This window comes from Oryx dammah, unplaced genomic scaffold (genome assembly GCF_014754425.2).
Source record: "Oryx dammah isolate SB20612 unplaced genomic scaffold, SCBI_Odam_1.1 HiC_scaffold_27, whole genome shotgun sequence".
NCBI classification, from domain to species: Eukaryota; Metazoa; Chordata; class Mammalia; order Artiodactyla; family Bovidae; genus Oryx; species Oryx dammah.
In genome coordinates this window covers 99,445,171-99,461,794 of record NW_024070211.1, presented here as the reverse complement: position 1 = coordinate 99,461,794, position 16,624 = coordinate 99,445,171, and the positions used below count along the sequence as shown (strand labels likewise).

At 39.2% G+C, this 16,624-nt stretch overlaps 1 protein-coding gene across 2 annotated transcripts in view; it reads left to right on the top strand.

Moving 5' to 3' along the window:
* LOC120854836 (lymphocyte antigen 75) overlaps positions 1-16,624 on the top strand; it is a 119,485-nt gene that overhangs the window by 6,817 nt on the left and 96,044 nt on the right. For both annotated transcript variants that reach the window (XM_040229176.1, XM_040229175.1), the window contains exons 3-7: positions 4,271-4,441; positions 8,613-8,777; positions 12,488-12,598; positions 13,827-13,967; positions 16,374-16,568. In XM_040229176.1, the coding sequence (XP_040085110.1) occupies positions 4,271-4,441; positions 8,613-8,777; positions 12,488-12,598; positions 13,827-13,967; positions 16,374-16,568 (783 nt within the window). The remainder of the gene's footprint in view (positions 1-4,270; positions 4,442-8,612; positions 8,778-12,487; positions 12,599-13,826; positions 13,968-16,373; positions 16,569-16,624) is intronic.

Sequence of the window (16,624 nt, the reverse complement as noted above, 5' to 3'; positions counted from 1 at the left end):
CCCAATAAACCCATCAAAAATTGAAAATATCATAAGTTGAAAATGCATTTAATACACTTGTAATGAATATCATAACTTAGCCTGGCCTGCCTTAAATGTGCTCAGAATGCTTACATTAGCCTACAGTTGGGAAAAGCCACCTAAAACAAAGCCTGGCCTATTTTATAATAACACGTTGAATACCTCTTGTGGTTTATTGAATACGGTACTGAAAGTGAAAAACAGAATGGTTATGTGTCAGTTGTTTCCCCTCGTGACTGTGTGGCTGACTGGGAGCTGTGGCTGCTGCTGCCCCGCATCAGAGAGAGGATTGTACCATATATTGCTAGCCCAGGAAAAGATCAAAATTCAAAGTACAGTTTCACTGACTAGGTATCACTTTCATACCATCACAAAGTCAAAAAGTTGTATGTCAATACCATCGTATGTCTGGAACGGTCTGCTTTGCCTTTGGGTGCACTGATCATGAACTTTGAGTCTATAATGAATGGACTAGAGACATGAACTTTGAGTCTATAATGAATAGACGTTCGGTTATAATGAATTTTTGAGTTTAAAAAGAAAGAGTAGATTTGTCTTTTAAACCTCCAAATGTAAATTAGCTCTCATGCAAGCAAATCTTTTTCCATTATGTTGCTCTAAATTATATCAAATGTTGAATGTGTGGGTATCTATATACATTTATATGTGTTTCATTATATTATCTTTGTCTTAATTGTTATCTCATGTGTGCTCTTCTTTGTAAATTTACATAGCTTTACAGAGATTTTTTTCCTCTTCTCTTAAGCTAAATTTGGCCTCCCATCTTTTTTGTGCCTGAACAGGTTTTTCTCCTGGAGGAACCACCTCTTTCCATTTCCTAGTGAGGGTGCAGCAGCTTCCGAGATGTCAGGTTCTGCTGTTATGGGAAATGTCAGAGAATCAGAGATGGGCTTTTCCTTTTCTCCAGTCCTCGACCCTTGAGTAGTTGAAAAGTCTGCTTCTGTTAGCCACCTTCCTCCTAACCTTAAAAAGCAATTGCTTTTTGGATACCACTTTAAAAATGGCAAGCTTAAATTTTGTGCTGTAAAGCCTTTCTCTCACTTGGCAGCCAAGAGAAAACATGGAACCATGCAAATTGCCTTTTGAACTGGATTTAACTTGTTTCATTATATTTGTTCAAAGATCAGAAACAATAATTTTCTTGGCCGGCTTCCTTCTCTCTTCTGCTCCTAACTGAGGGACATAGTTGTAATTATAAATTCCCTCAGTCCCTCAAATGCCTTCATTTCAATATTACTAGTTTTCTTTATAATCTTATGTGTTTTATTTTACACATTTGTTTTTCTGAGAAGGGGCTCACATGCTTCACATGGCTGCCGAAGTTATCAGTGGCACAAAAATGGTTAAAAACCCACCTAGGGCATCACCCCAGAGAAAGCTGAACAGTGCTCACCAGCAAGAGCCCACAGGCTGTATTTGACCTTACCAAATACAGTATTTTAAACACTAAATATCCAACTAAGAAACTTAGAAATTCCTAAGACAAGATGCATGTAGTCCTGACTTATCAGCATATATCTTGAGTTTTCATTTGCACTGACGCCAGGGCCAAACTTGCCTCTTCTCCATTCCTCTCCAGGTGACTGGTACCATCCAAGTTGCACATCAGAAATCAAGTCACCCTAGAGTTCCTCTGCTCTTCTCTCCCACCATTCAAATGTAGTCAAATGTTAAGTCCTGGCAATTTTACTCTTTTAAAATTTTGTAGTCCCTTCCTGTTCTTGGGTTGGAGACTGATGTCTTAAGTTAGAGACTTTCTCTAGATGTGCTCTCTCAAACTTCTCATATTGGACCCCATCCCTCCTTCTTGTCTAATTGTACAGAATAAGAAAGATAAGATACCAGAGTCCAACAAAGTGAAGTTCAAGGTAACCCAGCTTGTTACGGCAAAAACCAGGATGACATTCCCCAAATATAGCTTCTTTACTTTTCCCTTGCTTCTGCTATATAATTTTTTTTTACTTCTAATATAAAAACATTTATCTGTCATTATGTTCTGGGTTGCCTCTCTCCTCACCCCCGTCCTGTGTGAGCCATGCTCCTCTCAGAAAAAATTTTCGCTATATATATTTGATGAATTAATTGCTCTTGACTGGCATCCACATATGCATTTATATCATTAAGATATCTTGGCCTCACTAGTACGCCTCAAGTTTTGAATGTTTGGTGAATCACGCAGAGGAAGTAGACTTTCAGTGGTGGGGAACCTGTAGAAGTGTCTGAATTCTAAGCAACTTAGAAGTCTGCCGAGCTCTTTAAACACTGAAGCTGTTTTTTCCTTTTGCTACCAAAGAGGTTAACATTCGTTTTCTATGTAAGCATCTCATCTCATAGATGTGTGCCTATTGCAGAGTAAGCTGTGGTTTTAAGGCTGCCATCATCGGAAATTCATACATTCAAAGGGTATCTTAGGAAAGCCTGTCTCTCTGGGGAGATCCTTAGGACTTAAGAGGTCCAATAACATCAAAGAATGTGTAAGAATAAAAGTCTTAGTGAATAATTAGCATAATTTAGCTGCTGCTGTTGTGGTGGTTGTTATATGCTTATCATTCTTCAAAATGTACCGTGAACAGGAGAGCTTTTTAACTGAAGCCCAGCTTTGAGCTATGACACTAACTTGAAGCCTGAGAAGGCAGCCGTTGATATCACACGTTGTCCTTATATGTCAGGGACTCAAGGAGAGAGCCAGTTCTGATCCCTGTCACAGCTGAATGACTAAATGTTTCACTTAATGACTCTGCAAAAACGGGGATTTCACAAACAAGTGTAATACTTGCCCCACTGATCTTGTGGGCTTGTGGGAAAGAGCAAGTGACAGCACTTTTACGAGTTTAAAAAAAAAACCCCTCATGATTCTACAAATCATAGTCATTGTGCTCACGGGCTCTCCTTTTAAGTGCTGTGATATGGGAAGAGAAATCAGTCATGTGCTATTGGGAGTTTTGTTATGGTTAAAAATAAAAGGTATATAATAAATAGAATCCTTATAACATATAAGGTCAAATTGCTCTTTAACCAAAGTATACTGTTCAAAACCATTTGTATGTCAGAAAACAAAACCAAAATCCTTAAAAGATTGTAAAAACATCTACATTATTTTCCTGTACTGCTGCTTAATACATTCTAAACTGTTAAGCCTCACATTTCAGTTAAACAAGCAATTGAGAATAATAAAGAAGTGGAATCAAATTCTATCTTAAACACCCTTTTAAGCAAATCTATGAGACATTTTGAGGGACCCAACTAGCATGGTAAATGATGATAAAATCTGATTATTATCCTCTACCTATAAATAGTCATTATTTGATCTGATAACAACCATGGTTTTAAACAAATTATGGAAAAAGGTGACCGAAATAGTTATAGGGTTAGCTATTCTATAAGATACCTCTCCAAAGGAACTGTTACCAACATAAGTATTTAGCACTTCTTCTAGCATTTCCAGGTACGTTTGAGGTTGGAATTGTTTTCCAGTTCCTCTCCATGTATCAGGGAAAACTGTTAACGGGAAAGGCTAGTTCTGCTGCCTTGCTGTCCAACTGGTTCCATGACTGCCCTGCTGACTCTGGTTCTTCTTTCATAACCTGAATTACCGCGTCCTATCCCTCTCCAAGAGACTGCCGAGAAACTCAGCAGCCTTTTCTCCTACTTCCTCAAAACCCTCAGCTGTGCTTCTACCACCAGTCTGTAACAATGGAGCTATTTGTGCATCTCTCCAACTCCACATTTGGTTTCAAAGCCCACACCCAGCCTCAGTGATTCCAAGGTATTTTGCTGGCCTCACTCTTACTAAAGAAAATAGAATTTAGGTTTCCTTTCAAGCAGATACCCCTTTTGGTGACTTTCTCTGCCATCTAGAGTAGTCAGTTTATCCTTATGTTATAAAGCCAGGATCTTTTAGCTCCTCATCACATCACAATAAATGAAGCTTCACCTGATCATCTCACCGAATCTCATGAACAACCCTATGAGCCAATAGCATTATTCCTAATTTTCAAATGCAGAAACTGAGACTGAAACTGAGGTTGGAGAGCTTGCCCACAGCCACACAGTTGGTCAGTGAGGGAGCCAGCATCCATGCTCTGAATTGCCACATGGTGCAGCCCACTAGATACTGGGCTCTCATAAGTATGAAAACATCTTTCAAAACGGTTTTAGAAGGTAGTTAACTAAAGCTGATTATCTAATTTTTAACTCTTCTTTCCTCTACTTTCTCCCCAACCCACAGAAATCTATACTAGAGATGGGAACTCTTTTGGGAGACCTTGTGAATTTCCCTTCTTAGTTAATGGGACCTGGCATCATGAGTGCATTTTTGATGGAGATCGCGGTGGGCCATGGTGTGCAACCACCTTAAATTATGAATATGATCAGAAGTGGGGCATCTGCTTACAGCCAGGTATGTATGGGCTGGTGAACTTTGTAGGTGGAAAGAAAAGGATACTGTTCCTCTGTGGAAAAGGGGAGAGGGAAGAGTCCATGATTACTCAAAAATGACAGCAACAGATATCCTAGAGAAGGAGTGTAAATTTGAGGAAAGACAGGGAAGTTGTGTGTAGCTAAGAACTTACTTTTAGAAGTGAGCCAGGAAGAGAACCAAGACAGGATGCTGTCACTGAAGGCAGATGATGAGGAAGTCTGCTGTACCACAGATACTTCAGGAAGAGGACCAGGCCACTTCCTGGCTATTGCCAGGAGCAGTCAGGAAATTGCTACTGGCCTTAATAGAGCAGTCTCAAAATTAATACATATTTTTTAATGGGCAATAAGTTAAAAGGATCAACAGTAAATAGAAAGGAAAAAGCTCCGGTAATAGTAATGGTTATTACTTATAGTAGCAATAGTTATCTCTTGGCCCTGCCAAGTATCAGGTGCTATTCTAAGTACTTAACCTTTATTAACTCATTTACTCTATACACAGTTTTATAAGGTAGGTACTATTATTTATTCTCATTTTGTTGTTGTTGCTAAGTCCTGTCAGACTCTCTTGTGACCCCATAGACTGTAGCCCTCCAGGTTCCTCTGTTCATGGGATTTCCCAGGAAAGAGTACTGGAGTAGGTTGCTTTTCCTTCTCCAGTTGATATTCTTGACCCAGGGGTGGAACTTGGCTCTCCTGCATTGGCAGATGGATTCTTTACCACCAAGACATCTGGGAAGCCCATGTTCCCATATTACAGATGAGCAAAGTGAGGCTTAGGAGAGTTAAATCAATTGCGTAAGGTTACATAGATAATAAATTTCAGAGCTAGGATTCAAATTCAGCTCTAGAGTCCTTGCCTCAAACAACTACATTATCCTGCCTTATTCAGTAGCCAGTCTGATGAAATTAGTAATGCTGATCTCTCCTTAACAGAAGCTGAGCTTCAAAATGTAGAGTCCTAAGCAAATTGAACAGATTATGTCAAGCCAATCATTCTCAAACTTCAGGTTGAAACAGAATTATTTGGAGAGTTTGTTATAATACAGATTTCTGGGACCAACCTCCAGAAATTGTAATTTGGTAGATTTTGGATGGTATCCAAAACTTTGCAGTTTGGTGAGTTCCCAGATGATGCTGATGATGGTCTGGGGACCACACTTTAAGAATTACTTTTCTGGGTAGAGGCAAAGGCTTTTCAACACTGAGAACTTACTGAAAGATAAAAAGCCAACATTTACTCCACCTGTAATTGATGACAAGCTGGGTTCGGTCAACCAGGCACCAATTTTATTTCAGTCATACTATAGTCTGGATCGTGGGCTTCCCCAGCGGCTCAGTGGTAAAGAATCTGCCTGCAATGTAGGAGCCATAGGAGACACAGGTTTGATCCCTGGGTCGGGAAGATCCCTTGGAGGAGGGCACCCATTCCAGTATTCTTGTCTGGAGAATCGTGGACAGAGGAGCCTGGCAGTCTACAGTTCTTAGGGTTAGCAAAGAGTTGGACATGACTGAAGCGACTTAGCCTAGCACAGAGTCTGGATCAGAAACTTTAGGGATTGTGGAGAGGCTTAGACCTTATTCAGAGCAACCCTCATTTCTCAGGTAAGGAGTGGCAGACCTAGATTGATGAAATAGCCTGTCAGTGTCAGACCATATTTGTGTGGAGCCTGGTAGATCTCCCAGGACTCTGACCTTCATTTCCCAGTGTGTTCCCCCTTGTTCTACCTTGTTCATTCCCCATCCCATTCCACCTTGCTGCCTTGACTGATGTGTGTCTTGGTGCCTTTAGCCTACTTTGGATGAAAGAGGGGGTTGTCAGTGCATTCATGTGCCTCCCTTTCTACTGAAGTGAGATGTGAGTTTCTCAAATCTGAGGACTGCTAAACCATAGAGATTGTATTTTATAGCAAATGATACATTGCCATCCTGCTGAAATCTTCCAGAATTACAAGTGTTTTGCCTTAGTGATAAAAAAAGAACCTTTCGGTAATGCACTTGCAAATCCACCTACTTTCTTTTTACCAAATGTCACAACCACCTCTACTGTGGTTTAGGACATTCAGAAGTGGCTGAATAAGCAGTGTATGCCAGTCAGAAGATCAACAACAGAGTTAGACAGCTGTACTCTGGTTATAGCTCTGCTGCTAATGTCCCTAGATCCTTGTTCCTGTCTGTGAAATGAAGACATTACACAAAATGATCTCTAAGGGACCTTCCCGCTTGAGGGCCCATAAGTATAACTGGTTATAGGAGACCCTTTGGAAGAACCCATGTGAAGCCAGGGATACACTTAACATAAGCTCTGTTGGTTTTTCCTTCTTGTTGGGAGCACATGGAGGCCCTGAGTATATTTTTGAACTAGTTGTATCAAGACCTGCATATCTGTCCTGGAAAGAGCTTGAAGGTTCTTCATCTGAAGTTATGCATGTTCTTTAGATATTTGTTTTAGAAAAATGATGTTCACATTGTCCATGTATATTTATATATACATGTATATATAGTCTTCCCAGGTGGCGCTAGTGGTAAAGAATCTGCCTGCCAGTGCAGGAGATAAGAGACATGGGTTTGATCGCCTGGTTGGGAAGATCCCCTGGAGGAGGAAATGGCAACCTACTCCAGTATTCGTGCCTGGAAAATAACATGGGTAGAGGAGCCTGGTGGGCTACAGTCCATGGGGTCACAAAGAGTCAGACATGACTGAGCACACACACACACGCACACATATGTACATATAGACATATAGTGCATATATAATGTTAGTTCTGTAATACTAGTCATATATTACATCATCTTTTAAAATACAAGGAGAAACTAGACTGAGTTTTGCAAATAAGGTATCACTACCGGGAGAAATATCAATAACCTCAGATATGCAGATGACACCACCCTTATGGCAACTAAAGGAACTAAAAAGCCTCTTGATAAAAGTGAAAGAGGAGAGTGAAAAGGTTGGCTTAAAGCTCAACATTCAGAAAACGAAGATCATGGCATCTGGTCCCATCACTTCATGGGAAATAGATGGGGAAACAGTGGAAACAGTGTCAGACTTTATTTTTGGGGCTCCAAAATCACTGCAGATGGTCACTGCAGCCATGAAATTAAAAGACGCTTACTCCTTGGAAGAAAAGTTATGAGCAACCGAGATAGCATATTCAAAAGCAGAGATATTACTTTGCCGACTAAGGTCCATCTAGTCAAGGCTATGGTTTTTCCTGTGGTCATGTATGGATGTGAGAGTTGGACTGTGAAGAAGGCTGAGCGCCGAAGAATTGATGCTTTTGAAGTGTGGTGTTGGAGAAGACTCTTGAGAGTCCCTTGGACTGCAAGGAGATCCAACCAGTTCATTCTAAAGGAGATCATCCCTGGGTGTTCTTTGGAAGGACTGATGCTAAAGCTGAAACTCCAGTACTTTGGCCACCTCATGTGAAGAGTTGACTCATTGGAAGATTCTGATGCTGGGAGGGATTGGGGGCAGGAGAAGAAGGGGACGACAGAGGATGAGATGGCTGGATAGCATCACTGACTCAATGGATACGAGTCTGAGTGAACTCTGGGAGTTGGTGATGGACAAGGAGGCCTGGCGTGCTGCGATTCATGGGCTTGCAAAGAGTCGGACACGACTGAGCGACTGAACTGAACTGAACTGATGCGTTAAATCTTAGGCACTTAAGCATTGTCTAAATACACACACAGACACGACTGAAGCAACTTAGCAGTAGCAGCAGCAAACACACACACATGCAAACATGTTCAGTGGTTTCACTGCAGAACATGGGCAAACCCCTCTTTAGTCTGATACCATCTTCAAGTGAGCTGAGGGGTTGAACACAGTTGAAGACTCCTGTTTTTAGGCAGAGGGTAGGCATGGGCTAAAATGTGACATTATAATCAATAGGGCTATATAAAAGGAGAGTAGAAGCTAGAAGCAGCATGGAAGCTTTAACTAGTCTAAGTCATTTCCTGTCCTGTTAGTTTGGTTTTTTCATCTAACCAAAGAATCAAAATATTGTCTAGTAGAGCAATGACAGCCTCAATCTTAGCATATCTTAAGAGTATGCAAATTGAATGGCAGTATTTGTGAGTACTCTAAGTAATAGACAACATTATGCCCTTATTTTATGATCACTGACATATCTTTTTATCAACAGAAAGTGGCTGTGAAGATAACTGGGAAAAGAATGAAGAGATTGGAAGTTGCTACCAATTTAATATTCAGGCAACTCTTTCTTGGAAGGAAGCTTACGTTTCATGTCAGAATCAAGGAGCTGACTTATTGAGCATCAACAATGCTGCTGAGTTAACTTATCTTAAAGGTAGGTTTAAAGAGAGGGGATATATGTATACTTATGGCTGATTCATGTTGAGGTTTGACAGAAAATAACAAAATTATGTAAAGCAATTATCCTTCAATAAAGAAATAAAAAGAAAACAAAGTAGGTTTTAGTTGCTGTGGTAGAGCAAATTGCTGAGATGGTAAAGGCGCTGTCTTCTATTTTCATGTCTAGCTGTGTTGTTTTCTTCTATATTTCTCTGTCTTTTCCTGGGTTTAACACCAAAGCCCTCAAGTAAAAAAATACTGAATATAATCTTATTCAGTCCATTGAAAGTGCATCTCATGATAAAGACCAAGAGAGGTAAATATTCAGAAAACGAGGTGAGGTAGCAAGATTAAACTGCTAACTGAAGCCTAAATGAAAGGACCTGAAAAAAGGTGAACATTAAACACTTTGAACATTGACCAGGAGAGAATTTGAGGAGTGGAGAAGATTGTTGAGTCAAAGTAGATCACCTCAGTAAAAAACTTCATATTTGAATAAACGAATGCATTTCTACATCCATGGATTCAACCAACTGTAGATTGTATAGTTCTGTAGTGTGTATTTAGTGAAAAGAGTTGGCATGTAAGTGGACCAGCATGGTTCAAACCCGTGTTTTTATGATACTATGAAGTATCAGAATTGGAATTTGAATTTCAACATATATATAACTCCAGAACCCTTACTTCATTACTGTAGTACTTACTCCTCTTACATACCTTTCTTTGTTTTCATCCTTAAAAACCTACTGGACTTTTACATTCCCACCACCATGTATGAGGCTTTCCTTTTCTCTATATCTTCTCCATTTTTTGTATCTTGCACATTTCATAACAGGCATGAGGTGATATCTCACTGTAGTTTTGATTTGCTCTTCCCTAATGACTAGTAATGTCAAAATCGTTCATATGTTTGTTGGCCATCTATATGTCTTCTTTGGAACAATGTCAGTTCAGATCCTGTGCCCACTTTTAAATTGGGTTGTTTGGTTTTTTGTTTTTGAAATGTATGAGTTCTTTGTATATTTTGAATATTAACCCCTTATAGTATAAATGATATGCAAATATCTTCTCACAGTGGTAGATTCTTTTGTTGTGTTGATAGTTTCCTTTGCTGTGCAGAAGCATTCTGGATTTATATAGGCGAGTTTGTTTATTTGTGCTTTTGCTTCTTTTGTCTAAGGAAAAATATCCAGAAACATTCTAAGACTGATGTCAGAGAACATACTGCCTATGTTTTCTCCTAGGAGCTTTATGGTTTCAGGTCATAGATTAAAATTTTGAATCCATTTTGAGCTGATTTTTTAATATGGTACAAGACAGTGGTCTGGTTTCATTCTTTTGCACATGGCAGTATCCAGTTTTCCCAATACCATTTATTGAAAGGACTATCCTTTCTCCATTGTATGTTCTTTGTTATACATCAGTTGCCCATATATGCATGGCTATATTTCTGAGCTCTCAATTATGTTCTTTTGATCTGTATGTCTGTTTTTTCTGCCAGTACTATACTGTTTTAATTACTCTAGCTTTGTGATATAATTTGAAATCAGGGAGTGGTTACCTCCAGCTTTGTTTTTTTTCTCAGGATTGCTTTGCTTATTTGAGGTGTTTTGTTGTTCCATATGAATCTTGTTTGTATAAAATTTTGTTCTATTTCTATGAAAAACATCATGGAGAGAACTTGAGAGTGTTGTGTTGTGTGAAATTAGTCAGACATATAAAGACAAGTACTGTATGGTTTTACTCATGTGATATATTTAAATAAACAAATACATAAACAAGCAAAACAAAAACATAGAGAACAGAATAACGGTTATAAGATGAGAAGCAGGAAGAGAAGTGGGTGAAATGGCTAAAAGTGGTGAAGTGGCTAAAAGAAGTCAACTATATAGGAACAGATGGAAACTAAAATTTGGTGGTGACCACACCACCAAATATAGAAGTTGAAATATGATGTTGCACACATGAAACTTATGTTATAAAACAGTGTAACCACAAAAAAATTCTGCTGGTCTTCTGTCATGGTTTTTGGCTTAAACTTTATTCAGATCTCTTTCTTATTCTTTTAACCCTTTCTTGTGTTATTCAGAACTTGAATAATCAGATCTCTTGAATGGAAATCTGTCAAAGAAACATAATTTTGGCTACTGTTAGGCAATGGAATTCTATTCCATACCCCGCTGAAAACTTACAAAAAATACTGTTGAGAATTAAAAGTGCCAATAAATTTGTCTCCCAGAATACTGACATTTGGGAGCTAATGGTTTCTGTGAGGGGAAAAAGTTGTCAAAGTGTGACTGTCAACACCAATCCAAACAGTCTGATGATGCATTTGAAGGAATAAATGTTGCAGGATTTCTTTATGCATCAATTTTCTTTAATAACAAGTAAGAGAGAGATAATGAGTTAATGAATTCAGCTGTGTCCCTGGCCACACACTCCCCACAATTTTTTGCTTATCAGTAATGTCAGATGTGCAGTCCTTTCTAATTTTCCAAGCTTCTCTTTCACTGTGAGTGCTCAATATGCCTAATTATGATTGCTGATTTCCTAAGACCTAAGAAAGCTGTACTTTGTCATCTGAAACTCAGAGTAACCAAATCTGAAGCATTTCTTGAAATTTCTGATAATATTGTGTCCCTTCCCTAAAAACTAGCAGGTGTAAACAGTGGACTGGGAATAGTGAGGCCCACAAAAGGGCTTCCCAGGTGGTGCCAGTGGTAAAGAACCTGCCTGCCAATGCAGGAGACACAGGAGATGTGGGTTTCACCCCTGGATTGGGAAGATCCCCTGGAGAAGGGAATGGCAACCTGCTCCAGTATTCTTGCCTGGAAAATTCCATGGACAGAGGAGCCTGGCAGGCTATGGTCCATGGGGTCGCAGAGTCAGACACAACTGAGCGACTGAACACACAACACACACACAAAAGTGAATCTGAAATTTGTGATCAAAGTGCTTGATCTAGTCAGGGAAATAAGAGTTGCACAGACACAAAGATAGTGGGGAATGTTATTCCCAAATGACCTCTGGGTTTGGTAGCTAGTGGTTGGATGGGATTAGGGAATTTGCTGACAGAAATAAAGTAGGATCATCCCTCTTGAAGATAAATCCCACATAGTCTAAAAGAGCATTCTTTCTTCTCTGTGCCTGCCCTGCACCTAATTAGTCTATTTTGATTTTGTTTTACTAATCCAAGGGGCCTATCAGTGGGGGATTCAGTTTGCTCATATTCACTAGATTTTGTTTGGGAGTCAAATGTCCTGTGGCTCTGTCCTTCTCAGGGACCTCTAATCATCTATCTTTCACAGTGAAGCTCCTGGAAAGCACAGTGTATCCTTATATTTCACTCTTAACCTCATATTTATTTCTCACTGGAGTGATAATTGGTCCTCTGTTCCTACCATCTTCTTCCCGGAATCTTCATTCTATCTTTTTTCAATACACATGGACCCATACAACCATGGAAGAACTGGACAAGCTAATGGAGAAGCTGAATGGAATAACTTAGCAGCCTTTGGGTTTCTCAATAGATTGAAGTTTTGTTGCCTGTCAGCATCACCTGCCTTTGTTGGATACACAGTCTCCTACAGGGTTCCTGCCTTATAATCAAGACCTGCAGATGTTTTTGCTAGTAGTATAAACTTAAGTCTGGATTATTAATAACACATAATTTTGTCACTTTTTAAACCTGTGTAATTCTTACAGGAAAAGAAGGCATTGCGAGAATTTTCTGGATTGGTCTAAATCAGCTGTACTCTGCTAGAGGCTGGGAATGGTCAGACCACAAGCCATTAAACTTTCTCAACTGGGACCCAGGTAACTGCCTGCTCTTCCATTTACAAAGCATAAACTTTAAAAAAAACAAAAAAAAAAAAAAACCTTCCCACTCCCTCAGAGCTTATACAAATTTCAAACTCTCAGAAGAATTTTTTTCCCTGAACCCTTCTTTATTGTGATTCCATTATAGCCAAGTTGACCCCCACCATGGGCAACTGAGCATTTGTCCCTAATCGTTAGAGTGACCCTACATTTTTAGGTAGGAGCAGAAAGAGCCCCACTCCATGGCCCAGGAACCTTTCTGGGTCCCTGAGAGGACTTGACATGTCCGTGACTGACCCATATTGCATTTCATCTGTAGCTTAACTCTAATATGGAAATAAGTCAGTTCAGTTGCTTAGTTGTGTCTGACTCTTAAAGACCCCATGGACTGTAGCACACCGGGCTTCCCTGTCCATCACCTACTCCTGGAGCATGCTCAAACTCATGTCCATTGAGTTGGTGATGCCATCCAGTGGAAATAATTCCTCATTCTCAAACTCCTGAAGTCTTCCACTGCAGCACCCAAGTACTGACAACATAATGGTTATATTTTCATATACAAATAAATATCCTTAAGAAAATTTTATAGTGAATAAAACAAAACCCTAGTTAGTCAAAAGGTCTTCACCTTCCTCCCAAAAAGGTTTAGATATCTTTTTAAAAAATAAAATCATAGGCTTCTGATAAATGTAGAATGTAAAAGTTAACACTAACTTCACTACCAAAGTATTCTACATACATATAATAAAAATGAGATAAGTGCAATAAAATACCAATACATTGGCATTTAAGTTAATAGAATTTTCTTAGTAAATAAATTCTCTATTAGCTCAGTAAGTAGAATCTTTAAAGATAATTTAATCTTAAAACCTTAAAGGCATAGCAGAATCATAAATTAGCATTTTTATTGGGTAGGGTAGCAAATTAAGAACTACTGACCACAGGATATGACAGGCAGATTGGTTAGGGGCAGAGGTTTGGTTTTGGGTTTTGTTTTTTAAACTAGCTACCACATATCAGAGTATTTCTTCTCCTGTGTCCTATATTTAAGAAGACATAGTTAAACAAGTGATTGTCTATTGCAGCTTATACATCTCAATGTAGTTAAAAGCTTTAACTATTTCATGAGTTCCAATAAATAAAGTTAAGAATACAAATTATTTTTTCTAACCACCACCCTTGCCCTAACCTTCTTCTTTTAACTCTGAAAATCTTGCCATTTCAGATGTGCTGATGACACCTACCATTGGCAGATCAAGCTGTGCAAGAATGGATGCCGATTCAGGTCTGTGGCAGAGTTTCTCCTGCGAGGCTCGACTGCCCTACGTCTGTGAGAAACTATTAAATAGCACAGTGGAGTTGACAGGTACCTTTCTCACTTCCTCCGACAAAGGTCTCAGAATTAGTTTTGTGAAATCAAGCAAATCCATTTCAGATACCTGTTTCCCCCTTTCCTTCACCTGATACTGCCGATGCAGGAAGGTATTTGATATTGACCCTGTGGTTAGATATTATAAACTATACAGGAATAAAGCTTTAGCTTGCTGTATGCCCATAAGAAGGCAGAGGTATTCTAGATAGGAAATACAGTTCTCTTCACAGGTGGCTGTTCTTTCTCTGGAGCAGTGGTTCCCCAGACCAAGAGCATCAGCTTTACCTGTACCTGTGAGAAATGCAGATTCTTAGGACATACCCATATTTACTAAATGAGATACTCTGAGGATGGGGATCCCCAGCCTGTGCTTCCAGGGGCTTCCCTGGTGGTTGGGTGGTGAAGAATCTGCTTCCCAATGCAGGAGACACAGTTTTGATCCCTGGTTGGGGAACTGAGATCACATATGCCATGGAGCAGCTAAGCCCACACACCACAACTAGAGAATCTGTGCACTCCAACAAAAGATCCTGTATTACCCAAGGAAGGTCCCACGTGCTGCAACTAAGACCTGCCACAGCCAAATACATAAATAAAAAAAGTTTTTTAAGACTCTGGATAAAAAAAAAGAAGAGTTGCTTTGAGCAAAGGAAAAAAGCCTTTTAGGTGGTTCTGATACACTCTTAAGTTTGAGAGCCACACTCTAAGGAGAGGTCTTATATATGACCTGCCCCTATTGGGAGTGAAAAATGATGGACATAGGAATTGCCCTATAATGCCCACCCACCTCTCTGCTTTACCAGGCTGATTCTGACAAATGAGGTAGAAAGGTGTAGATGGACAAAATATGTGCACAGAGGTGTTTTCTCCCAGGGAGTTTGGGAGTAAGAGAGACACAGGACAGCTGAAACTTCCAAGGTCCAGAAAAGTTTGAGAAGTGTTCAAAAGAATGGAGGAGAGAAATACCCTTATTGTCTTGCTGGGGGCCCACCATATACCCGGTATTTGATTAAATCCTCATTGAGTACTTAAAACTGGGAGAAGAGGTTTTAAATTGTCTTGTGCTTTAAAGAATGTTGAGGGAAGAGAATAAAGCATAAAATTTCTTATCATCCAAATAGGAGCATAAAGCTGTTCTTTTAAGATTAAAAAATAATAGGGGAAAATGAACAGTCATCTTCCAAGTTGATTCAAACCAGATTTAGTCCATACAACAAAAGGCATAGCAGAAAGGACAGCACCAATGAAAATAAACCAGGGTGACTGATTATAGATCAAATAAATATCCTTTAGTAGCAATTATTAAGTAAATCATGATGTTTCCACATGATTGAATAAATGCATTTATTAAAATAACTGTGCCAGCAGAAAAATACAAAGAGCAGAACAAAATCATATGTTTACTTATCATTGTAATCTTGTAAAAATATGTATTCATAGAGACAAGGACTATAATATGAAAACAATTATTTTAAGTTCAGTTGTGAGTGTTTTCCCCTCTGTTCCTTTATTATAATTGTAAGATATAAAAATAATAAGTGCTATTTCAGAACCTTAAAGTTAATCGAGTTATTTTACAAGTGTGAGAAGCTGAACCTGATTTTATCCTTTAGTAGAAAACACACTGTCCACATTTTGAAGATGTATTTTCTTATAACAAGCATTCTAAATGGTCCAAATCCATGAAGCCTGAATAGCTGAACTACTTTCTAGTTCTGTTAAGAGGGGTTGACGTATTCTTTATGGTTTATACCTCGCTCTTTTTCTCTAATCTTTTTGACCATCACTTGGCTAAATTTTATTATAGTAGAGACAGAAAACCCCTCATTCCATGAGGCCTGTAGGACTAGTAGAGGGCGGGAAGGAAGAGGTCCAGAGATGCGCTTTGCTCTTTCCCTCCACTGATGCCATTTCTTGGATGTGAAATGAATAAATATCTTATTATGTTCCTTAAGTCTCTCCTTGTTTGTTCAGCCATGAGCACAAATGTACATTCCCTCGCTAAGCTGACCATACCTGAAAAGGAAGCTTAACTTTATAATCTCTCAAAGGCAGAGACTGGGGAGGAACGTCACAAATGCCATACCCAGGAAGAGATTGGTCAACTACTGACTTACTCCACACTTTTCTTCTGTCTACTAGGACTCAGGGAAATCCCTCTATAAATAGTCTATAGCCAGCCATGTAGCAAATTTGTATCACTCTAAAGTCACATTATTGTCTGAATCCCTGCAGTCACTCTTATGATCCTGTGCGCTGCATAAATTCATGTCACTGTACCGTCTAAAATCCCGTTCTTCAGTTTTCCAGAAGCCTTATGATTCAGGAAAGAATTTGTAATGTTATTGATTCAAAATAGATGTATCTTTACTGGAATATAAATAGCTTCTTTTCCTCCAGATGTGTGGACATACTCAGATACCCACTGTGATGCTGCAGACTGGGTGCCAAATGATGGCTTTTGCTATCTGCTGGTCAATGAAAGTGATTCCTGGGATAAGGCACATACGACATGCCAAACCTTCAGCAGTGACCTCATCAGCATTCATTCTTTAGCAGATATGGAGGTAGTTGTCACAAAACTTCATAATGGGGGTAAGTTTTTAAGATATCCTTTTAAAAAGAGGTTTAAAACATTTTAAAGTATCCCT